The sequence below is a fragment of the Anas acuta genome, chromosome Z, assembly GCF_963932015.1.
Source record: "Anas acuta chromosome Z, bAnaAcu1.1, whole genome shotgun sequence".
NCBI classification, from domain to species: domain Eukaryota; kingdom Metazoa; phylum Chordata; class Aves; order Anseriformes; family Anatidae; genus Anas; species Anas acuta.
In genome coordinates, this window is record NC_089017.1 from 60,941,512 (window position 1) to 60,966,640 (window position 25,129).

General features: G+C 35.8%; 1 protein-coding gene across 3 annotated transcripts in view; it reads left to right on the plus strand.

The window, feature by feature from the left end:
* DTWD2 (DTW domain containing 2) overlaps positions 1–25,129 on the plus strand; it is a 106,263-nt gene that overhangs the window by 32,015 nt on the left and 49,119 nt on the right. For all 3 annotated transcript variants that reach the window (XM_068667207.1, XM_068667205.1, XM_068667206.1), the window contains one exon: positions 3,008–3,102. In XM_068667207.1, coding sequence (XP_068523308.1) covers positions 3,008–3,102 — 95 coding nt within the window. The remainder of the gene's footprint in view (positions 1–3,007; positions 3,103–25,129) is intronic.

Genomic DNA, 25,129 nt, shown 5'->3' on the forward strand with positions numbered 1-25,129 from the left:
CTTCCACCTTTGCATAGGTCCATTAATTTTTGAAGGAATTTTAAGAGAATATAGTATTTCACGTCGAGGGGTAAATACTTGTTTTCTGAATAGTGTTAGTGTACCATTGCTTATAATGAGAGTAATTTAAAAACAAAGTAGATACAAACCCACTATCCTAACTAGCAGGAGTAGTGGAAATGTGAAGAACTTATTTGCATAGCATAATTTCTACTTCTCTTCCTTCTTTGCACATATTTATTTAAATAAATAAATAAAACCATTTTCTCATCTTTCTTCTCTCATGCCTACACTTATGGATCTGATGGTCAGTGGCATAGGCAGGTGTACAAACTCGTGTGCACATTTTTCTTACCTTTGTCTTTTATTGTCCTTGGAGTGACCTCCAGCAGAGCTTAGGCCATTTTGTACTTTTCCAAACCTGGGTGTAACTCAGGACAGAAGCCTTAAATCACAGCAGAGAGTATCTGTGTAGATTGATACGTTTCTCTGCCTTCCTTCTTTGCAGAAGCAGAAGAATTTTCATTGCTAAGAAAACTTTCATTATAAAGAAAACTTGTGTGTATTTAATGAATTTATGTACTGATCTCATGCTAGTAATTAGCTTTTACTTGCTCATTTTAATATTTGTTTTGTAGAATAGTCTTTATTGAACAGCAAAAATCAAATATAATTTGCTATTTGTCTTAGCAATTCTTGGAAAAAAAGGGAAGAATTATATCTGTGAGCTTTAATAAATATTTGTATTTGTTAGAACAGTCTGTTCACTGTAGAAGGACAATGCTATGTTAACAAAATATACCATGGATTCCATTAAAGTAAAAGAAAAAAACAAACAATAAAAAACAACCTGAAAGCCAATCAACTCCTCCAATCCTATTTCTACTTCTGTACTTCAATACTCTAATAATGAATAAGCAAAGAATTGCAAATCACTATTGGGACACTAAGAAGAACAAAGTTAAGAGTAACTGTCCACTTTCAAACCAGAAAATGGAAACTAAGTGATATGGTAATGAGCTTTATATAAACTATTTAAATACAGACATTTTTAAGAAGAAAATTCTAAACAAATGAAACCTATTCTAATGGTAGTTTTCCTTAACCATTTTTAAGCTTCTGTTCACAAACAATTATTTTCAGCTTTGAATTTTATATTTTATCTTTTTGTAAACATAGATTGTTTTTTAGATTGGAAAGCTCCAACTTTTCTCTGCTAGTAAGAAAATGTGTTTATTTGATAGAAAGGTAATTCTGAAATAATGATATGACACTGGTTGGAATGGTTGAATGACTTTTCCTTGACTGATGATAGCTTCTTTTGGTTATCAGAGACAAAAAATTGATTTTCTTCCAGTTCCTTTATTGCCATTTTTTACATTCTTATGAAGAGAGTCTTCTGACTGGTGAATTGGAGTGTTATTTGATTATGATGAAATAAGGACAAATACTCCTGTACTACAATGATGGCTTGTTTAGCTTTGCAGAGATAGATGGAATGAATGGTAGATTGAAGGATATTTCTGCCTCCCTTTGCTAGCTCTTCATTCACCAGGTACTTTGATCTTCATCTATCCCTAGGACACATCATTCTGCTGCTGCAGTGCATAGTGGTGGTGTGTGTAGCAGGACTACTTCAGATCCCTGATGTTTTATTTATACTTTAGTGAATCAGTAGGTATGGAACAGAAGAAGCAAAATTAATAAAGGTTTTAGGCAACAGTGATAAAGGTACTCACAGAACTAATTTAACAGCAGTCTGGTAGGCAATGAGAGCTGTAGGCAGCAGCACATTGATACTTGAGGAAGGTAACAGCCACCTGGAGAGAACTGAGAGAGCTAATCAAGGCCTTACTTGTTCACAAATACTGAATTGTTGATATATGACTTATAAGTAAAAAGATGCCTCCCCCCCTGGAGGTTTTACGTTAATTAATCTTGTGGTTTAGGGACTGATATTTGGGTTTTCATTGGCAGAATCCTAAGACATTGAAACTGAGAATACTGTAAGAACTAATTTTTTATTGGGTTTCAGACTCTCATAATCATAGCTCAACCTGTAGCGTCTTGACTCCTGCTAAATTCAACTAATGTCCATCCTTTGTTCCTCATGTGATTAAAAAGACTGAAACCACTTTCATCTCAGGGTTTTCAGTGTTGGCTTTTTCTTTTCATCAAATGCAATATAAACCCACACTCCCTCTATTTTGCCTGGAAACCAAAACTGACATTTTCTCTGTACTCTTTAACATTTACTCATGAGATCCTAAATATTCAAAGTCAATTTACAGTACTGTCTAGATAGATATTAGTATGTTCCCAGCTGTGTTACGTAAAGTACAGAAACAAATACTTTCTTCTTCCTCTGTTTTCTGAAGCAGGTGTCCTCTAGTCCAACACAGCTCTCTTGCATGCTCTTTGAGATCTGCAGAGCCCCTGACCCCCTTACAGTCACGGTAGTCTTCTCTGCATGTGCTGCAAAGATGTAGGCAGATGCCTGGTCTGCACAGCCTGAGTGGCACAAGGTAGAGCACTTCTGGCAGCATTGGCACTGTTCTGCTGGTTACTGTGAAGTGACCATGGGGTGCAGATACTTGTATTGCACATTGTTTTGACACACCCAGTGCTCCTATTTTTAGCACCAACTTGTGAAAATCAAGCCCTCCTGTTATTTTCCAATATGGAGACATTCTATTATGTTAATGCTAACATTTTTTCCCCTACTTACTACTATTCAGTGAATTGTTGTTGTTAATTTTAATACTGATAACCCAGGTGAAACTTTTGCTAACGATGATGAGTTAGGACAATGTTGAGTTTAATATTATCAAAACAATATGGTTTGAATGTATCTGAATTGGGTATTTTTTGTGTAGGTCCTTTTCTATTAGCTGGTAAGATTGTTCTGTGTCTGTAGTCAAAATAACTTGAAAGTAAATTGAAACATTAATAATTCACAGAAGCCCTCCTTGATTTTTTATCAAAAGTAATTTTTTTTTTTTTACAGGAAAGTCGAGTGTTAAGGACAGTACCTTTGCTAGCAGCTTGTCTTCCTCCAGACAAATGTAAAATTTTGATTGGTCGACGTTTTAGTGAAGACAGGTGAGCAGGATTGATTATGCACATCTCTGAGTGTCTGTAAATTGTGGAGGTATTTCTTTCAGTATCTTTATTAATAGCAAGCATAATTCTTCATAGTTCTTAATTTTCATTTCTAGTGTGCACATTCCTTTCTGATATAAGCTTCTGATTTCCAGAAAAGATTTATTTGGTATGACAGTCTGAAATGTTTGATATGTCTTCCTCTAGTTTGTAGCTTCTACTCTCTCAATTTTTAGCAAGATGCTATAGCACAATGTTTTCTCTGTCATAATGGTCTGGTTTCTTTCCTTATTTTCAATTTTCCACTTTATTTGCTACAATATCACCAGTATTTCAAGTAGGAAGATGGTCCATTCTGTCTTTGCATTGGTAGTAAATGACAAGGCATCAAGTTTTTCAGGTCACTTTTTGCAGCTGTGGTGCTCTTCAAAAGTTCCAGTGGTTACTCTGCAACTCTTAGGATATCTTTTTACAATTCTTTTCTGACCCGGTACTTAGTTTGTCTTGCTGTTCTCTGTGATTCTTTCCATATTTACTTTGTTTGACAAACCACTTGATGTTACTGAGATGCAAGTTTGTATTTAAGTGTGGGAGATTGTACTTGCAAAGGGAGTCCAGAGGTGAAAAATTCTTAGAGAATGTATTTTCTTCAAATCCTCTTCTTTTTCCTCTGATAATTAATTATAAGAAAACACAGCTTTCAGATCTCTTTTTTTATTTTATTGTTTTTAGTACTCTGAGACTTTGGACAATATTGGTCTCCTAGGTAATGTCTTTCATCTTCATTAGTCTTAGAAACCAGTTCTTGGAACAAATGCTAATGAAATTTTACTACATACATTTTCAATAAAAGCAAACAAAAATCATGAATACTGATGAAGCAAATTAATTCTAAAATTGAGTTTAATCTTTGGAGAAAACTTTTCGTAGAGATCACTGAGCACAAATGTCAGAAAGTGATTCAGAATACTGCACCCACACCTTTGCGTTGTCTGTATGATAGCTACAGCACATTAGAAATACATCGCTTTTCTATTAGTCTTCTATAATAATCACTGTAATAATTATCTAAGAAGTTCCAGGCCACAGGGAAATTGTACTTTCTTCCCATTAAACCTGAAAATGAAGTAACTTTTTATACTGATGTTTGTAGGGTGGAACACCATCAATGAAGTCTATTTGTAGTAAATCTTCTTAGATTTTTTTTTTTTTTTTAGAAGTGATGACTACAATGTTCTTCAAGATTGAATATCAAAGTATTTATCTAACCTAAAGGATTCTCTTTAGGTCAGAATCAGTTGTGGAACATCTCAACCCCCAGTTTAAATAGATTAAGAATTATGTTGTCTCTATGAGAAGAGTATTTTCTGCCACAAAATATGTTGGAGATGGTGGAGGAAATTAAAGTCTTCCTGAGGTTTATTTGAATTTTGGGGATATGATTTTGGCTAGATAATGTAGTATCCATGATATGCGTGCTTTGTACCGTGGATATCAGACTGCAGAATTTTGGAATGCTCAGTCATTATCACAGAATCATAGCGTTGTTTGGGTTGGAAGGGACCTTTGAGACCATCCAGTTCCCTGCCATGGGCAGGGAAACCTCCTACCAGGTTGCTCAAAGCCTCGTCCAACCTGGCCTTAACTCAAGGGATGGGGCATCCACAGCTTCTCTGGGCAAAGTCATTGACATCATTTGCACCGTTCTGGGAGGTGGAGGGATAAGAAGAATGCATTTTTCATACGTTGCAACATATTATTCTACATTTTTTTAAAATCTATTTTTTATATTCTTTTTTCTTAGTTATAAATGCAGCTTGTCTGTGTTTTATTCCATATTCCTTATTTTAACTAGCACTAGGTACTTGAATACCTGTCAAGAGGATCATATCAATGTTATTTTGGACTTCAAGCATTCTATCAGGCCATAAACTGGGTAGGTGTGTTTAGATAGCTCACGGTAATGGAATGACTTAAGCTCCTTCTCTGGTGTGGTATATTCTAGTAGTAGGCATCTGAAGACATGGGTAGAACAATTGCAATGTTTACAGTGAATGGGGAGGGCTGTACTGGTCCCTGCCTGCCCTTAGAGTGAAAATCACTGCTAATGGGACTCTTAAAGGCCCATAAAATATGAGCCAAACCACTGCAATTTATCATATATTAAACTAAACTTTTTTTTTTTTTTTTAAACCTGCTTTTCTCAAAAGCCACACCATCTGTAAGTAATTTGTTAGCTGCTATACAGGTTAGTTAACCAACCTTGCCCCATGTGGGTGGATGCTTCTTTGTTACTTTGTAGAAAACAAATCATTAAAGAGCGCTTGCTGACATTTTATAAGGATTGTTGTTTTGAAGAATATTAAAGCCTTACCTTTTGTTCTTTTGAAGTTCTGTGTTTTTATTTACGTCCTTTGTAGCTTCCACCAGAAATGCATAGGTTGGAAGGAAATAGAAATAATGTAAGTAAATCCTGATCTTGCTCTGATCTTGCATGTAAACAGTGCCTACATGTAGAGGGATAATACAGTGCACACGTTCTTTTTTCTGCATTTAGGTAGAAGCCCTACCATGCAGTAGATCAAGGAGAGTGATATCTGTGGTGGTTACCTATACATTTGTAAATTCTCAGAATAAGATGATAGTGGGCATATTTGTATTATCACATTATCTAGCAGCTCTTGACAACAGCTAACAGTAACTGTCATTATGGTTCTGAGTAAAGGTTCAGCCTTACGTGCCAGCTGTTACTTTGAAGTCTCCATCACCACAGCTCTAGCAGTGGCACACCCAAACAGCAAACTGATCATTGCTAATCCAGTGGTCTGAAGAGATCTGCTTTCAGGTAGGGATGAACGTATCAGACGAGCTAGGTAGTTGTTTCAGTCTTAGTGCCCCTCTCCTAAAGGGGATGACAAGCTTGTTGACCAAATGTAGCTTATTTTTACTGTTTTGTCCAAGCTGTACAAAATTACTTGTTTCCTATGGTTTGTAATCAGCATCTAAAACTAAGAAGGAGCACAGAGGGATTTTATAAGAAACTACATAGATTTGGGTACTGTAGAGTAACTGGGATGATTGGAAAGCTTAAAATACAGGTTCCTGAAGCTTATGATGATAAGTTTGAAAATTAAGATTTCTTTTTGATTCTTACTTTGTGTGTGATTTTTTTTAAAAGCATATCTCTTTAGTATTTCATCTACTCAGCTCTCCCTTCTTGGGCTAGCTTTTGTTGTGCTTGATGACCAATACACAAACTATTCAGATTACATGTACCTTGTCTTTGATTGACCTATGTTGCAGACAAGTTAAAGAACCAGCTTTTGCTGAGTCTTTACAGAAGTAAACAGCTTATCAAAGGTTTTTTTTATCTTTAATATATAATTGACACAGCAGTGGGAAAGATGAAAAGTGATCACTCAAGTTATTTTTAATTGCTATTTTATTCCCCCAGTCTTGTCCATCTTTCCTGCAATCTGGCATTTAAATTCTGGTAAAAGTACGTAATGTTTCCATGCTGAATTGACTCATCAGATGGCATTACTGAATTGAAAGAGCAGTTCTGCTGATTATCTGCATTTTTTTTTCCAAGTACTTGAAGACTTAAACTTTTGAACTTTTTGGTGTTGATCATGTTACTGACAGAAATTGGGGTTAATTATTTATATAATAAAATGATTAAAAATGAACAGTTTACCACTTAGTGAACAGTATTATTGTAAAAATAGTACTTTTGTGAATTATTAGTATTTTTTGCTCACTTCTGCTTTTTGTACATTTGCAGTGAACTCAGTATTGTAGTACTGTAGCAGGCAGAAGTGTGAGAGAATGGGTCAGCGTCACTGTCGTATAGGAGATTTCATTTTACATAAAACTGTAAAATACTTACTTGCGCATCTGACATCTTGCTGGTACTGATTCTGAACCTATTAAGTACAGGCACCTTGCAAAAGTCTTTGTCTAGAAAAATGGCATAAACAAGCAGAGAGCTCAATTAACTTGTATTGACATTTTCAAAACTCAGAGCAAGCTTTCTTCCTTGCATAAAGTCAGACTGACTCCAGGAAAACTAGTTTTCACTTACAACTTCATGAAGTGGCAAAGTAACCTGCGGTGAGACACTTCCAAGATGATAGTAAGGATTAACCAGAGCTGCCAAAAAGGCGTGGAGGTCTCTGTTTAATTTCTGTATTGCCAATGGTTCATTGGTTTCATTGGTTTAGTGGTTACTGTATGTTGCTGGTTGTTTCATGTCTTTTTTTTTTTTTTTTTTTTAAGTGACTTTGCTGACGCGACATTCATGTTGCTCCTTTTCTGCCTGTCAGCTTTCAAATATGCACTACTTATATACATAATTTCCTTTCCCTTTTCCTCTGCCTTTCTTGTTATGTTCACATTACAAATTAAAGATGATCTTTTTCTTTTTTTTTTCTTTTTTTCTTTTTTTTTTTTCTTTTTTTTATTTCTTTTTTTATTTCTTTTTTCTTTTTTCTTTTTTTTCTTTTTTTTTCTTTTTCTTGTCTCCTAACAGCACAAATCCAGGTAACATTTCCTATCTTTTCCTCTCTTGTATCATTGCATCTGATTATTTTTCAAAACCCATACTATTTTCACAAGCTACTACTTATCTAAGCCCTACATGTTTGACTATGATTTCTAGTCTTCCTTACTTGATGGTATCTGTAGCATTACATAGTGTAACTTCTGGTTCACTGTTCTTTATCAAAAACAATTTTTATTTTATTGGTATCTCTGTTTCAGTGCTTCTGCTTAATAAAGGTATATGTAATTCTTCAAACTTAATGTTCTCTTAGATTTCTGCATACTCCAGACTCCCTCTGAGTATTGTTAAACAGTTTCCTCTTTTCTGCTGGTAATCAGTTCTCAGATGGTTTCCACTTTATCAGAGATCACTGTGGAGATTTTCAGTACCAAAGCTGATTTCTGTTCTCCATTGGTACAACAAACCTTCCAGTCCATGATAGAATTTATTTTCTTTGCTCACCTTAGTTTCTTCTTCACTTCTGCTATCTTTTCTAAATAAATCTAAATTTTCATTTTATTCAACATGGTGTATTTTGCAACCAACACTGCTATCATCTTTATTTCCTGAAACATCTTTGTCTACTTCTTTTGCCGTCTTTCCTCAGTACTGATGATTTTTCTAGGGTAAAGCTGACAGTGCGATAGTGTTTTTTTTTTTTTTAATCTTGGTTTGTTGTCTTTTCTCCATTATGCTGTGCACTGGCAAAATATATTTGTCTCATGCCTTCCTTTCTTCTAGCTATTGTATTTGATATAGTGGCATTGTATCTTCTGATTTCTCTCGGCCTGGTCTTACTTCCTCTCTTACCATTTTTTTCTAAACTTTATTTTGATCTTGGAACATCTTCTACATTTTTCTCTTCTTCCACTGTTTAATTTCTGTCTTTGTGTTATCACTTTTGCTTCAAAATGCTGTTCTCTGGTTCAGTTTTGTGTATGGGTGTCCCAGAGGGTTGTTTCTTTTCTCTGCATGTGATTTTTGCTGATTGTCTACAAACACGTGGTCATATCTTGCCCAAATACTGAACACTTGCAGATCTGTTCTCTTTTAGAATAGAATGAGAGGTCATAATTTTCTGATATGTTCTGATATGAATGCTAGGCTGGACATTAAAATTCTTGTCTTGACTTTTGTGTGTTGTAAATATTAAAGCATGCTTTTCTTGGCCTTGACAAACATAATAGTCCTTTCCCAAGAAGATCTATCCAAAATCTTACTGAGCAACTGTTTTCTCAGCTTATTGAACTACTTTGTCCTGACCATTTTACAAGTCAGAATGCTATCTCTTGTTGTCAGATTGAAAATAAGCTCATAGCTTTCAAAGCTTTTCTTTGTTTAGTGTGCTGTCATCCTATTCGCTGTTGAAATGTGTATTCACACCTCCTGTTACACAAAGATGTTTGCTTCTTTTTGATTAATGGTCATAGCTGTTCCATGTTTAGGCTTATTTGATTGTCCTGGAAACAAATGTAGAAGTAATTAGCTTCTGTTTTATCTGTCCTAAATACTCAACTTGCCATAAATTTTATTATGTTCATATAGAATCATGTCAGGCTAAAGTAGCTCATATTCATGCTCTCCATTAGTTTCATATAGGTTTCTTATTCCCTTACTTAATCTGTTTTACATCTGGTTTGTTAATTCCTTGATAGGGACTAGCTCGATTTTGTTTTGTTTTTACAATTCCTCAGTGAACTGAGGTCTGGTCTCAAAACGTAAGAGTCTGCAGTGCTTGAATAATGGAAATTAATGCATTAGAATTTGCATATAAAACAACTTACATATGCAGTTGTTATGCATGTGTTATGGTAATGTACTAGGTAGCATTTTTAGTATATTGTATGTCTGAGGTTTTCCAAGTGCTTTTAGCATGGAATTACATATGCAGCAATAAGTGTAGCTTGAATCAAATCTGGTCACGATCATGTTAGTGTGGGAACACTGAATATCTTTTTCTTCCTCCCTGTACTTCACTAAGTTTGTGCTTCTACATAAGAACTATTTAATACTGTGTTATATGTAAAAACTAACGCATGGAAAACGTTTTGCAGGACTGCTCATTAAAGAGCCTGTAAGAGAGGGTCTTAAATGTTTTTTCTGCGTCCTGAAGTTCTGACCTGAGCACTGCTAGCAGTAAGTTTAGGTGTATGCAAACATCTTTTGGTGGATCTTTTTTTCCTGGTGGTATGTTTGCCTTGAGAGTACTCCAGGAAAGAAAGATTGCTGGACTCCAAGTGGAATAGTAAAGTTGCATGGTAACAATGATTAAGGAAATAAATGGGAAAACAAGATGCCCATTTGTTCAAGGTGCTAGCACTCTAGAAAGGAAGATCAAATCCCAAAATCTGTTCAGTGAAATGTGTTCAACAGGAAGTTTGCTTTACAGGTTCTAAATTTCAGTCTCTGAAAATGCAATATACTATTGGTAATATATATGATACGGTAAGCAAGGGCATTGAAAATACTAAAAAATGCAGGGGCAAGACAGGCGGGTGGCTAGGACAACTGTCTCTTTTAGTGTAGGTCAGTTCTTCCTGAGTACAGAGTTAGTGTAGTTTATGTAGCTGGATGAACAGCATTCAACATGTGACTTATGAAACTCTTAACTACAAAAGCATTTACATTTGAAGAATATCTAGTAAGACAGTCTTGATAAAGATGATACTTTGAAAAAAGACAATGGAGGAAAAAAAAGTGTTTTGATGTCTTTTCCTGGGATCATTCATAGGATATTATCTAACAATTGCAGTACATTTTGTGACTGAGTAGTAGATTTGCTACACACTATGAAAATATAAGGGTGAAAAAAAAGTAGAGACTCATATTCATGAATAAAACATCACTACTGTGATTCATGCTCTTTTTAGGCTACTAATAAACTTTTTGTAGATGATTGTTCTTGAATAATAATACTGTTTGTTCCGCTCAACAGGAAATTCTGACATATTTAATGGCAATAACAACTGTATCTAACAAACCTAACATGTCAACAATTTGAATTACTTTAATTTGGTATCATAGCTATACAAACAGCCATGTCTCTACTGCTTGTAAGTTTCAGTTTAATACTTTGTTACAGCTTGGGAGGGGTGGTTTTGACTTTCCAGTAAAAAGAAAAAAAGTCTTATGTTCAAACCTCTCTTTAGTTTATTAGTTTACTAATTAGAATTAGTTTACTAATTCTGTCCACTTTGATTAAATAACATCCTCTAATGAATAATAACTATCAGGAAAACTGATTAAATAACTCTGCATCCGCCACCCTATCAGTGACAACAGTTGTGAAGCAATTACATGTTTATTTGCGTTGCTGTGTGAAATCAAGCTACAGAAATCTCCAGTACATTCTGTACAGTATAGGCGCTAGCTCTGCTACAGTAAAGTAATTTTGACCAGAAATGAATGCACCACTTGGGAGAAAAAAAAACAACAACTACAACAAAAAAACCCACCCTCAACTCATATTGAAGTTACTGAATGCAATTTTTTTTTCTGTTAATTTTGTAAAGCTTTTTGTGCTAATTAGATACTGTAGATAGGGCACTTTTCTTCTGCTTGTTGATGAATAAAACTGTTCCTACTGTATCAAATATCAGCTAACCAAGTCCATTTACCAAATGGTTTAAAAAAACATTTACCAAATAATTTCAAATAATTTAAAGCTATTTACAAGACATTATTTTTTATTTGCAGACTTTCTTGTTAGGCGTTTCTCATGTCCTTCAGTGTGACTATGTTTACTAAGCTAAATTTGCAGTTGTTGTTTCTGTATCTCAACCAGCAAGGTGTAGATTCAGCCAGAGATTTGAAATAAATGCTAACTCAAAATGTGCTTATTTAGTTCTGAAACTATTTAACCAAATTTCAGATTCCCCCATATAAGTTAGGTAACATTTTCTCCAGCTACTGTTGCTTTGAATTCGCAGCCTTCAGCTTGGCTGTTAATCCATTGCAATTCCTCTCTGCTGCTCTTTCCTTTTCACATTCTTCCTCTGCCCCTCCATGGGCTGCAGCCTGGAGATCTGGAGATCTGCTCCATGGGGGACCCATGGGCTGCAGGGGGACAGCCTGCTCCACCAGGGGCCTCTCCCTGCACAGCCCGCAGGGGAACTGCTGCTGCCTGCCTGCCTGCAGCACCTCCTGCCCTCCTGCGGCACTCCCCTGGGGGGCTGCAGGGCTGGCTCTCCCACTTTTCTTTCCATTCACCTCTCACTACATTTCTGGTGCTTGTTCTTAAACACATATTCCCTGAGGTACTCTATGTGGTGCTGTGCCCTGCCATGCCCAGCACGGGGGCCACTGGAACTGGCTGTCTGGCACGGGGAGCCCCCCACCTGGCCTCCCCTCATGGATCAGCCCCATGCCAGCGCTAGGCACCTGAACCCAACACAGCATTATGAACTTCTGCTAATGTTTCTGTTCTGTCGTAATATTCTGAGATTATTACTGATAGTAGTAGAAGAAAAAGATTTGATGTTAAGGGTTTAATGTTGCTTTATGCAAGGAAAGAACTGAGCAATTGATCATAGTGACTAATGTTCATGTTTCTTGAGCTTTGTAGGGATAATGTGATGGTCTACATTAGTCTGCACAGGATGATTCCTCTGAGCCCATCCCAGCAACAGCTTTGTGAATTAGTACCAAAATTTACTTTTTTTTTTTTTTCCTTTTTAACTTTGAATAAAAAGTAGAATTTATCTCACATTAGTAATTTTTGTTGTTTCGTTTGGAAAAATCATTTGAAATACTTTGTTACAATTTGTTGCAAAACTTTGAACCTTTTTAGAGAAACAATTATGGATGTAATTTGTTTAAAGGGATGTGACATTTCTAGATATTCTAATCATAGCTGATGTGCTTTGCTTCCTGGACTTCAATTCCTAACTTGCTTGGATATTTTTGCTGTATTTAGAAGTTGTGTTCTGGTATTTTTTTTTTTTTCTGTACAATTGTCTGCTTTCTTTTCCTGTCATACCTTGGGCTTGAATTAAGGTATGATATGACCTTTCCCTGTCATTCCAGGACTATAGCTTTAAAAATGTATTTTTTTTTTTTCCCTCTTCCTTCCCTTCTTCTTTCCCCCAGAGTTTATAAAGTAGTGTTTAGAGAATTTTTCCTCTACAAGAAAGAGTGGAAGTTTATTTTTGTCTCTGATGCCTTCTATTTCAATTTGGTCCTCCTTCTCAAAACAAGCACTTTGAAGAAGTACTGGCTTTTATGGTATTCCTGGATGACATACTAAAAAATGTAGCAAATGAGTTACAAATAGTGCAATAGAGATATTGAAGAAAAATGTTTAAAAGAAGTTTTACAGCCTCAGAGGGAGGGTCTTATTACATAAATTAAGGTTTTCAGATGTTTAGAAATGCTAATGGGTGGCTAGGTTGTGTTACATAAAAGACATCTTGAGACAGCAGAAAACCCACTACAAAAATCTGTTAGCATTACTGCAGTTTCTCTGTCCACCTTTCTGACTGATTCCCACAAGCTGTTTGAGAGAGGATTAGACCTCTTAGTCTGAATGTTTGTTGTAAAACAGAGAATTGTTTTGGCCTTTGATTGCAGCTTCTAGATAATGCTATGTACTGCTCTGTGTGATTAAAAGCTAGGTTTCTTCACAGTTAATTGATTAAAGAAACTGGGTGTAACTTAACCAACTGATGTGCATTACTGCTGCTTTTCTATGAAAAGAATATTCATTTTCATATACTCGTTCCCTTAATTTTTAAGATGAAGCAGCCATAAAATGTTTAGGTTATATGAGCAGTACATAGGAAGAGGTTACTAAATGCAGAGGAAAGGGAAAAAAAGTCTCTTTTATTTTTTAATTTTTGTTTTGTGATGAATTCATTTTGTTTAAAAAGTCATTAAGTATTTGAGGGAATTAGAAGTTCACAAAGGGAAAACTTGCCAAGATAATGACTCTGCTTTCCATTTCTTGACAGGACCTTACCTTTAGAATCATAGAATCATAGCACTTGGAAGGAACCTTCAAGACCAACCAGTTCCAACCCCCCTGTCATGGGCAGGGACACCTTCCACTAGACCAGGTTGCTCAAACCCCATCCAACCTGGCCTTGAACACCACCAGGGATGGGGCATCCACAACTTCTCTGGGCAACCTGTCCCACTGACTCACCATCTCTGAGAGAAGAATTATCCTCCTAGCATCTAATCTAAATTTTCCCTCTTTAGTTTAAACTTTTGTCCTATAACTATCTGCCTGAACAAAAAGTTGCTCTCCATCTTTTTAGAAGCCCCCTTTAAGTAGTAACAAGCTGCAATAAGGTCACCTTAGAGCCTTCTCTTCTTCAGGTTGAACAACCCCACCTCTCAGCCTTTCTTCAGAGGAGAGTTGCTTTAGCCCTCTGATCATCTTCAAGGCCGTCCTCTGGACCCACTCGAACAGACCTACATCCTTCTTGTGCTGGGGTCCCCACACCTGGATGCAGTCCTCCAGGTGGGGCCTCACAAGGCCAGAGTAAATGGGGTTAATCCTTTCCTTCTGTCAGCCTGATGGCCACTCCTGTGATGATGCAGCTCAAGATTCATCTGGTCTTCCGTTCATTTCTAAAAATAATTTGCCTGTGTTACTAAATATGAATGTTGGCATGAAAACTAGATAGGATGCTGTATCAATGTACATTCATGGGTGCTGATGGGTTTGTGGGATAGCGGCCAAAATATTCAGCTCTCAGATGGTAATAATATATAAGGAATTAAAGAAATGAGAAGTATTCTTTGTAGAAAACTTCAGCCTTCTTTTTTGTCTGGTGAATGGAGGATATAGAGGAATAATATGTATTTTTTCTGATTCAGTTCCTGTCTTGTATGTTGGTATGATTTTCTTTTCAATGTTTTTCATTACAGCTTAAATAAACGTACTTCAAGTAGCAGAATAAATATCTAGCATACTTTATAAAATAACATTTTATGTGGATGTGTTGATTTTCTGTTCTATTGTGACTGTGTATGTTGAGAATACATGTAGTAAATACCATGATGGTAGAGATGATCCAAATACTAAGATAAGTGCATATTAATTAAATATGATAACAAATTTCTTAACTTAAAATTTCAAATCATAAAAATGCCCTTCTACTATTAGATACTCTTCTAAGTAACCATTAGTTAGGACTGTGATAGAATACGTGGATGTTTATTTTGTTATAAGTCTCTAAATCAAGCTGTAGGAAACAGTACTTCTCTATGAACTGCAGTTATAACGAACAATATTTTCTGAAATAGTTGCCTGCAAGCTGCCACACTACCATATTTTTTCCTCCTCATCCATTCCAATGCAATCTCTTGGATTAATGCATTTTTTCCCGAATTTCATTTCCACTGAGAATGATTCTCGTGATTTATGCACAATGAATTTATTTATTTTTTTCAAATAGATGTATTTGGATTCATAGTGACATTCCTGGAGTTCCATTTTGACCAGTCATTGCTCTCAGTTGTGGTGGCTGATTGCTAGCTCTTGTTAATGGGGACATCATGAAAGGACTAAATGTAGCCTTTTCCTTTATATCTATCTATCTATCTATCTATCTATCTATCTATCTATCTATCTATATGTATATATATCTATATCTATATCTATAGATATATATATAAAGAAAAGGAAAGAAAAGAAAGAAAACAGCTAGTGTTTTGATTATAACAGAATTCATAATTGTGTTATTATCTTCATGCATATTGATTCTGCATAATGGAACAAGAACTGAGAACTATTCAGAATTATGTGCAGTTATAAATAAAAAAAGATGTTTCAAGCTGGAAGTGGTAAATAATATTAGGTAGAAAATAAGGTATTTATATGTTGAGATTGGTTAGAAAGCATTTTTGTATGAGTCTGCAAGTAATCAAATAGTACAGACAGGAAGTAATTGTCTATTTATAATATTTTTGTTTGAATTTAAGGACAACACATGAGAAAGGAGAGGTAAGTGGAAACAGGAATAATAAAAGGCATAGTAAAAAGAACCACTATTCTTTTTATTTAGTTGATTAAATGTTTCAGGCCAGCTCCACTTGCAACAGTAGTATGAAACTTAAGTTGTATGGTCCCTGTACAGACAAGCTGTTTTATTTATGTTTCTGCTGTAAAAGCTAATGTTATTTGAAATCATTGGTAGTGGTATTTATTTCTCTGGAGTATTTATCAGAGTTTTCACTAAGAAAGTATTTTATGTACAGGTTCTCATAGATTAAAAAGAGTCATTTAATCAGCTATATTTATGTCCTTTTTCCGTAGTAAATTGTAAAATATATAGCTGTAAAATTACAGATTTCCAAACCGTAAAAACGCATTTTGTGATTTGATCTCATAATCAAAGTTAATTTACATAACTGCTTTGTTTAAAAAGGGGAAAAATCCAGACTACATTTGAGACTAAATGCCACTTACCTACAAAAAAAGTAGTGTATCTTTTATGAAAACATGTTTTCTCTTTCTCTGCATCTCTTATTCAATCCTGATCCTGGGAGATGGCTTCTGAGTGTAGAGGTTATATATATATATATAACCTCTAAAGGCATACATATATATATATATATATATACATATATGTATATATGTATATATATATGTATATATATATGTATATATATGTATATATATATATATATATATGTATGCCTTTATTCATTTAACTACCTTATGTGAGTCACAGAGATCAGTATTTGTACAGTCTTCAAAGTGCAAGAGTGTGAAAAGGGGTCAAGTCACCTGTTTATGACCAAAGTGAAACAGCAACAATGATGAGAAAAACTGAGAAGTTTCTATTAACCTGATGGTTTTCCACAGATAATAAATTAGTATCCATTCTATAATGTCACTACCATTTGTGATGAAATGGCAATGTTGGATTTTTTTTTTGTTTAGAATGCTTGTGTTTGGCACTTGCAATGTTTAATAGATCCAATAGATCCCTGTTGAATTAAAACTACTTACAGAGTTTCAAAGAAATTGAATATAGAAGTGTAATAAAAATATTTATGATGCTACAACTGGATTATAATGAGATAAGATAGTGCTTAAATACACATCTCAAGAGCATGCATCCCAGAAATAATGAAATGCTACTTATCTTAACTATCATCATGAGAACTTATAAATCTGCTATTACAAAGTGGTGGGATACAATTCAGCCACAAATGAAAGATCAGAATATTTCTGCTTAGCAGAGGTTGTTGTCAGAGTAAATGGATTATATGTTCTTGCAATGCTTGCTGCATGCTAAAACGAAGGCTGAACAGTGATTTGCATGAGATGCAACTATTGCAAGTCAGAGTTCACGACCATAGTTGCATCTTTTCAATCACACCATCTTTTTGAACTTTGCATTAGCAGTCCATCATGGAAACATGGGTAACAGATAAGAAATTTTATATCGATATATTTATAGAAAGAGAATATTATGATCTTAAATTTGGTCTAATTTTTAGTTATTCAACTAGTATGTTAACTGGAGTGCCAGTTGAATACTGGCACTGTAGATAACACAAATTTGTTTTACCTGTTAATTCCAGCATTTTTTAAGTTCCACAAACTCTAATGAAATCTCAAAAACTAGTAATATATACAAATTCAGAAAGTACGGTGCCAGAAGCAAATGTTCGTAGGAAAATCATGAGGTGTTAAACTCAGGTGTTGGAACAGAGGAAGTATCATCACACGTTTGCAAGATAATCCTTCAGCATAGTCCCGTTACTTAAAATCACTATGTTTAAGAATATGTAAAAGAAAAGACCAACACTGGAACTTGACATTCATTATATACGGCTGCACAGTGGGAGAAGCACATCTGGAAAGATCCTGACGATGTCACTGTTACTCCCTTATGGAAGTGAAATCCATGGTATATAGATATTGTATTAATATAGTTGAGTACTGGAGAGTCTGCAGAAATCTCAGTGGGTTTATTTTAATATGTGAACTTAATGTTGAACGTTGTTACCACTGGAAAGATTGTGAGTTTTTTTTTCTTTCTTTCTTTTTTTCTCCCATTTAGTTTCAAACCTTATTGCTGCAGTTACAGTTATTATTTCTTTTGTTGTCCTCTGTAGATGTGCATAATAGGTTATTTCCTTCCCCTTGTGTTTTTGGAGACTATTAGCTAGGTTTTCCTTTGGCCTTCTTTTCTCTGAAGTTTCCAACCTCTGCTTATTCAGATTCTCTATAAAGACATTGATCCCTCTTGCTGTTTTCATTTCTAGACCTTCTCCAGCTAGTTGACATTCTCTTTTTTTTTTTTTTCTTTCCTATTTATTTATTTATTTATTTATTTACCCACAAGAAAACATAGTGTGCTTTAACTGTAGTAAATTAGTTTTTGATGTGGCCAATATCCTTATGTAAGAGCTGACTTGTTTATTGGTGCCTGTTGTGTTACTCACATGATTCCATTGAAAAGGGCAACTATGGAATTTGTTTATTCAGGTTCACCTTTTGTTGATTTTATTTATTGTTCTTTTTCCTCTTAGTTGCAGATCGATGTAATTTCTTCATTTTTTCCTCTCTGTTTCTAAATTTGCTTATTTTTTAACTAGCTTTCATGTTACTTATGCTATGCTTTTATAACCATCTTTAGTATCTCAGTAAGTATTCTCTGTCACTTTTTCATGTTCACTTATACTTCTTATACTACTTTTAGTTTTGACATTAGCAGAGTTCGTGATTTAGGTAGTGTTTTCATTGTTTTTTTTCCATCCTCCAAACCCTCTCTGGGCAACCTGTGCCAGTGCTCTGTCACCCTCACAGAAAAGAAGTCTTTTCTCATATTCAGCTGGAACTTTTGTGTTTCAGTTTGTGCGCCTTGCCTCTTGTCCTGTTGCTGGGCACCACTGAAAAGAGTCCTCTTTACAGCTTCCCTGAAGATATTTGTATACATTGGTAAGATCCGCTCTCAGTTTTCTCTTCTCCAAGCTAAACAGGCCCAGCTCTCTCAGCCTATATGACAGGTGCTCCAGTCTCCTAAGCATTCCTTCACCGGACTTGGTCCAGTAGCTCCATGTCCCCCTTGCACTGTGGAGCCCAGAATTGAACACAATTCTCCAGGTGTGGCCTCACCAGGGCTGAGTAGAGATCATGTCCCTCAACCTGCTGGCAACGCTCTTCCAAATGCACCCCAGGATGCCATTAGCCTTCTTTGCCAGACAGGCACATTGCTGACTTGTGGTCAGCCTGCTGTCCACGGGGACTCCCAGGTCTCTCTGTAGAGCTGCTCTACAGCAGGTCAGTCACCAGCCTGTACTGGTCCTTGGGGTTATTCCCCCAGGTGCAGGACTCTGCACTATTCCCTCAGGTGCAGGACCCTGCACTTGCCCTTGTTGAACTTCATGAGGTTCTCTGCCCAGTGCTCCAGCCTGTTGAGGTCCCTCTGAATGGCAGCATGGCCCTCTGGGGTATCAGCCACTCCTCCTGGCTTTGTGTCATCATTAAACTTGCTGTGGGTGCACTCTGCCCCTTCATCTAGGTCACTGATGAACAAGTTGAACAAGACTGGACCCCTGGGGGACATCAGTACCTACAGGCCCCCATCTACACTGCTTTGCTGACTCCAAACCTCTGAGCTTGCTGTTCACCTAGTTCTCAATGCACCTCACTGTCCAGTCATCCATCCCAAGCTTCCTCAGCCTATCTGTGTTGTTATGGGAAACAGCATCAAAAACCTTGCTGTAGTCAAGTTAGACAACATCCACTGCTGTACTCTTATCTACCCAGCCACACATCCCATCACAGAAAGCTACTGGATCGGTTAATTATGATTTCCCTTGGTAAATCCATGCTGACTACTCCCGATCAACTTCTTAGTCTTTATGTGGTTGGAGAAGGCCTCCAGGATGAGCTGTTCCATCACCTTTCTAGGGCTGGAGGTGAGGCTGTAGTTTCTTGGATCCTCCTTTCCCTTTTTGAAGACCGAAGAATGTTTTACTTTTGTTTTGTTTTTATTTTGTTTTTCTTTATTTGGAAAGCATGTTGAGAAGCCTCTGCTAGCTTTTAGCAACATACAAATTATTAGAAAAAAAAAATCCAGGCTTGTCTGATCCTTCATATGCCTTCATTTTATTCTTTTCCTATGTAGTCATTACTTAGACACTACACAGAGAAAAGATCTTTCCCTGCCTTGTAGACTTCAGAGAAAGTACCACCTCTTTTTACTGGAGTATACTTCTCCAGCAAGCTCTATTTCTATTAATGTCCAACACATGTGAATTTAATGTCCCTTTAGGGACTAATGTCCCTATCAAGTGTCACTTCTCTTACATAACACACATTTTTATAGTTATAACACTTAATTTTCACCCTACGTTAATTTACAAATGTGGATTATGTACAGGCAACCATGTCATGTTTGTTATGGTGTCCTTTTAGGTAATGTCAACTAAAAACTGTTACAAAATTGCTACAGTTCTTTAAATTTCCAAAAGGAAAAATGAATCTCCCACATTTTTTTTTCCTCCCCCCATAATAATAAGAATTAACAACTCAGGTAAGAATTTGCCATAGCTGGGTTAGAACATTACAGATCTGTACATATGTTGTGGTTTTTACAGGAATGAATGAGTTGTGTATATTTGTAACTTCATCAGAGATTCACTAGAGCTTTATTCTTTTGAGATTTTTATTTAAGGATGTGAGGTTCATGGCTTCAAAGTCTTAATCATAACAAATCTACACGAAGCTTTTGGTAACTGCTGTTAAGATGTTAAGAGTGCATGAAATACATGTGATTTCAAATAGATGAAGGATTAATTTAGTTGATAGTTTTCGTGGCTATTAAATAAACACACAACAATTTTGTACATTAATTTCTTTACTCTTTCCACTTCTTTAAGGAGAAAAGTTGTTTGCAAAATAGCATACAAAGAGAATTGATTCTAAAGCCCATTAAGTTTGGCAATACACTAAAGTACAGTTTCTGTATTAAGAAATGAATTTCTCATTTTCACTTGGCTAGGAGTTCATACCATTCTTTTGAAGCCTCTTTAAAAGCACTGGGGAAGAACAGACTGTTCTTTTTTTTTTTTTTTTTTTCATATATAACATCATTCTCTTTCTTTTTTTCTCTGAGTGACACAGAGTTGTAAATTCTTTAAAACTTCTGATCTGTAGGGAGAGAAGTACTTCTTGTTTAGAAGTTCAACTTCTCATTCACCTCTTGAGATTTGGTAGCTTCAAAGAGTCTGCCATCAGCACGTCAACTTTCCTGATAGAACTGGAAGGTAAAATTAAAGTCCCCATTAATTCTCTGAAGTTAGTCATGCTTTACACTAAGACTTCTACAGAAGCACTACAGAAAGGTCTAGGACACTGCACTCACCCTCTTCTTCCCCTCCCATTCCCTTTGCCATGTCCAGCATCGTCATTGTCTTTGACATGTCTGCTGGTATTAGGACACAGTCATGTTCAAGTGTTTGCAGATGAGCTTTCAAAGACAGCATGAAATGTCGATGTCTTGAACATTGGTGAGAAGGGATATGATTACAGGAAGAACTTCTTTCACTGAATTGTTCCTGAATCCAGGTTATAATAAGTTAGTAGGCAAACTTGTCTGAGGAGATATTACTTAAAGAAGGCTTTGCTGTGAAGCATGCAGTCCCACTGCCTTGTCTGCAGCAGCTGCTGCCCCCAGCACAAACATCCCTATTCTTCATCTGTACTGCCAAAGCTGTGTGTCTCAGTGACAGGCATGTTAGTCACAAGTGCTGTGAAAGCTGTGGAGTACTGCATAGCAAAAGATGAGAAGCAAGGCAAGAAGACCTCATTTCTGACTGGGCAGCTGCTGTATGATACAGTCATCTGTTTGTTCAGGAGCCTGGAATGGCTTATCCTGGTGTGACTGCCTGTGCTCATGCTTATCTTAACTTGTCCATGTGCTCCTAATGTGCGTCTATTTCTTTTGTGTTTAATTTCCCCACAATTACAAGTCTAGCTGAACCACAGAACTGCGTTCATGAACTTAAATAAAATCAGCTCGATTAATAAAAAAAACAACCAACCAACCACCACCACCACCAAAAAACACAACACACAGAAACCTAAGAAAATCTCACCCCCAAGGTTAAAAAGCTTAGAGAGAAAGAGTAGCTACAAGCCTGCTAAGCCTGTAGTGAGTCTTACTCAATTACTCATATCTTTTACCTGCTTCATACACTTGGAATCAGGGATGTTGCTAATCAGGGTAGCTAAGATGTTGCTTTTAGCTACCTCCTGGTACAGTGTGTGGGCTGAGCTTTCTATCTAGTTATTCTAAGGCAGTGTGGACAGTGCATGTAAGCAATGACCTATTGCTGAGCTTGTGACTCTGCCCTTGTTTATAGGGAAAAATAAGGTGGGTATGAAAAGCAAAAAGAAGTTTTCTTTTGTAGCATGGTGCTGAGCTACTTCAGTTGGGGCCCTAAGAAATTTCAAAACTGGCAGATATTCTTTAATATTCCCTGAGTTGTCATGAATACTAAAATCAATCTCAATGAAGTTATCTCCTATGTTTTTAACAAGCCATACTATTTGTCTAAAATCAGTCTTGTGCTTCAACAATGGTGTTCAAACACAATACTAATGGTGTTCAAAAAAAAAAAAAAAAGAGTATGAAGATTTTTAATGTGTTTTTGTAGTAGGATTATATGCACTTTTAGAAGATCTAATTGAAATCTAATTCTTACTCTTTTACTTCATGCTTTTGTAAATTTAAGCATGCAAGATAAAGCTTCTATAGAAAAAAAGTTGTACTGTGGATGTGGATCAGGTTTTCAAAAGAACTCAGTAGGCAAAAGCTCTTTTTCAGCATTACAGTAAAATGACTAATTTTTCACAATTGTTTCCTGTGAGTTTCTTTTAAAAACATCTGTCTCTAGTAGAGAAAATCATGCCTTATACAAGTACTCATAAGTAGTTTGTGATCAAGCACACTGTATCACAGTGTTTACCCAAAATAAGCATATCAGAAGCATATTCTTGCTCAGTGGCTGTGAAAAGTGGTAAGTGGTATGTACTTGCTATACCTATTCAATGAGTTAACAGCTTCATTCTTACTTATAAGTTACAAATTCAATATTTTGCTGAGACTTATACTGATCTCTTATACGGATTTCTTATACTAATCTATTTAAATGCATTTGAAAGATGCAGATATTTTCAGGGGCAAATTCTTAGTTGTTACGGTGTCTGAGCAGAAAAAGTCTAATTGTACTATGTATCATCAACAAACCAACAGGAAACAAAGCCTTAAAACCCAAGCAATACAAAACCTGCAGTGGAATTAATGTAACATAGGTATATAGAGATACATACAAAAATATATATATTGTTTGAACTTGCAAGTTTGTATAACAAGCCATGTGCTTTTCTAAGCTAATCATTAGGCATTTATGTTTAGGTCATTATTTCTATGTTTATTTTATATTTTATGAGTGGAAGAGACGTGATTTAATAAAGCTTCTGACATAGACTGCTGTAGTTCTGTAACTGTTTGTGTGAGCCATAACCTGCAAGGGGTTGTGTAGCATATATTTCTGAGAACCTGTAACTCTGAAAGGAGTAGCTCTCTGCATGTGCTCAGTGTCACTCCAGGATTAACTCGGTGGATAATAAGCTCTTTGAAGATACCAGTTATTTCCAGTTTCTAAAGCACTGTAGATTCTTATGGCAGTGTGTATAGGCAGCCTTCAAATCCTAGGATAAATATGTGGGACTTGCATTTTGAACCATTCCCTCCTTTGCTTTTGCATATAAACTGTTGTAAAATGAAATAACTGGAATTTTTGGAATGCATCAAAAGCTGTTGCTTCCATCTGAATTGTATTGCAAAGACACAGACTTTAAAATAACATTCGTAATTCCTAATGCATTCGTTTTTTGTGAACTTTTAACCGGGTGTTCATTTTTGCTCCTTGAAATCATCTTGGATTTCTATTTTTGGCAGTGTTTTGAAATACTTTATGTACATAATTTATTCTTTTAACACATTTTCATCCTTTCTGTTTCTTACATTAGTATGAAACTGTATGTACATATGGTCTTTAAATTATTTGTTGGGAAAAAAATAAAGATAGAAGTAAGTAATTCAAAATATGCAACTTGTTGTACTGGGTCTGCCTGGGATGTTAACTTTCCCTGCAGCAGACCATACAAACACATGGAGCCCCCCATAAAACACATAGTAGATAAATTTAGCCATGAATTGAATTAAAAGTAATTTTGTGCATTTGTACAAAGCACAGTCATTTTGGCAGTTGTGTAGTCCTTGAAAAAGCAAAACATGACTCGCAGTGCTGTAGAATCATTATGCTTTTGAATTAGTTTAAAGAATTCATTATTTTCTCCTACCTTCTGAACTGAATACACATTTCAAAGACAGTGTTTTCTTCTTACTATTATTTTTATTATTTTATTATTATTACGATCTAGGGGTTGTTAACTGTTTGAAATCTCTGTCAACACTGAATTAGGATACTTAGCTCTTCTGAGGATTTAGGTTCTCAAGACAAACATCTGAAATTAGTTACCAATTTTGTAGATTTAAACCTTGAATGCAAGGTAGCTTATAGTGAGATACCCCTTGCCTATGGTTTTGCATAGCATTATTTTTTTTAAGCTAAGGTGATACCAAGTTACTGTAATGTAACTTAGGTTTAAAAATACAGTGGGCAGGTAAGTTTCCACGTAGTTCTATTTGTCACAGACTCGTCTTACAGATTTCTCCATTTACACTTTTTACTGTTTATTTTGGAGGGAGAGATTGTTATTCGTTTTTTAGTAAATAATGTTGACAGTAATTAAACAGGTAGTGTTGAATCAAATCAATTTGGACTGTTTGTTTGGAAACTGAAAGTGGTCAAATATTGGAATACAAGATCTTGACATATTGGTACACTGAATTCAATTCCTCTTTCATTTTTGATGCCTCCCATATGGCCTTATATGAGTCTTAAGCTCGGAGTCTCAGTCTGAGGCACTACAAATGTGCCTGAACCAAATACTGGTAAAACTGTGTTTTCACATATGTCCCTGGAGAGAGATGATGGAGTGCACAGGTTTGAAGTACATCTAGTATATGTCAGCTCAAAAAACATACTAAGCATTGCTTTCATCCCTAACATTTTCACTGTTCCCTTTTCCTTTTTCCTGTCTTGTATTGTCATTTCATGTTTTATTTTTGTCTGTCTGTCTTTCTGTCTAATAAGGAAGGTAAGAAAGGAGATTCTTGCTTGAATTTTAGAGACGTGATGCAGGAATCCAACTTGCAGGGCTTAAAAGTTGTAAGGTCACAGTGTCAGCTGGAGTTTGTCTGTGTGAGCTAACATCTCTAAATCCTGCCTGTTTTGGAATATGTTCCTGCTCTTAGTGGTTCTTGATAGGTAGTATGGATAACCCACTCTGTGTGCTGTCTATACCTAACCTCATTCTAATTTTAGTTGTTAATAATTCTTACTTTCTCTGTTCTGACTTCCCTTGCCATGTCAGAGGACAGA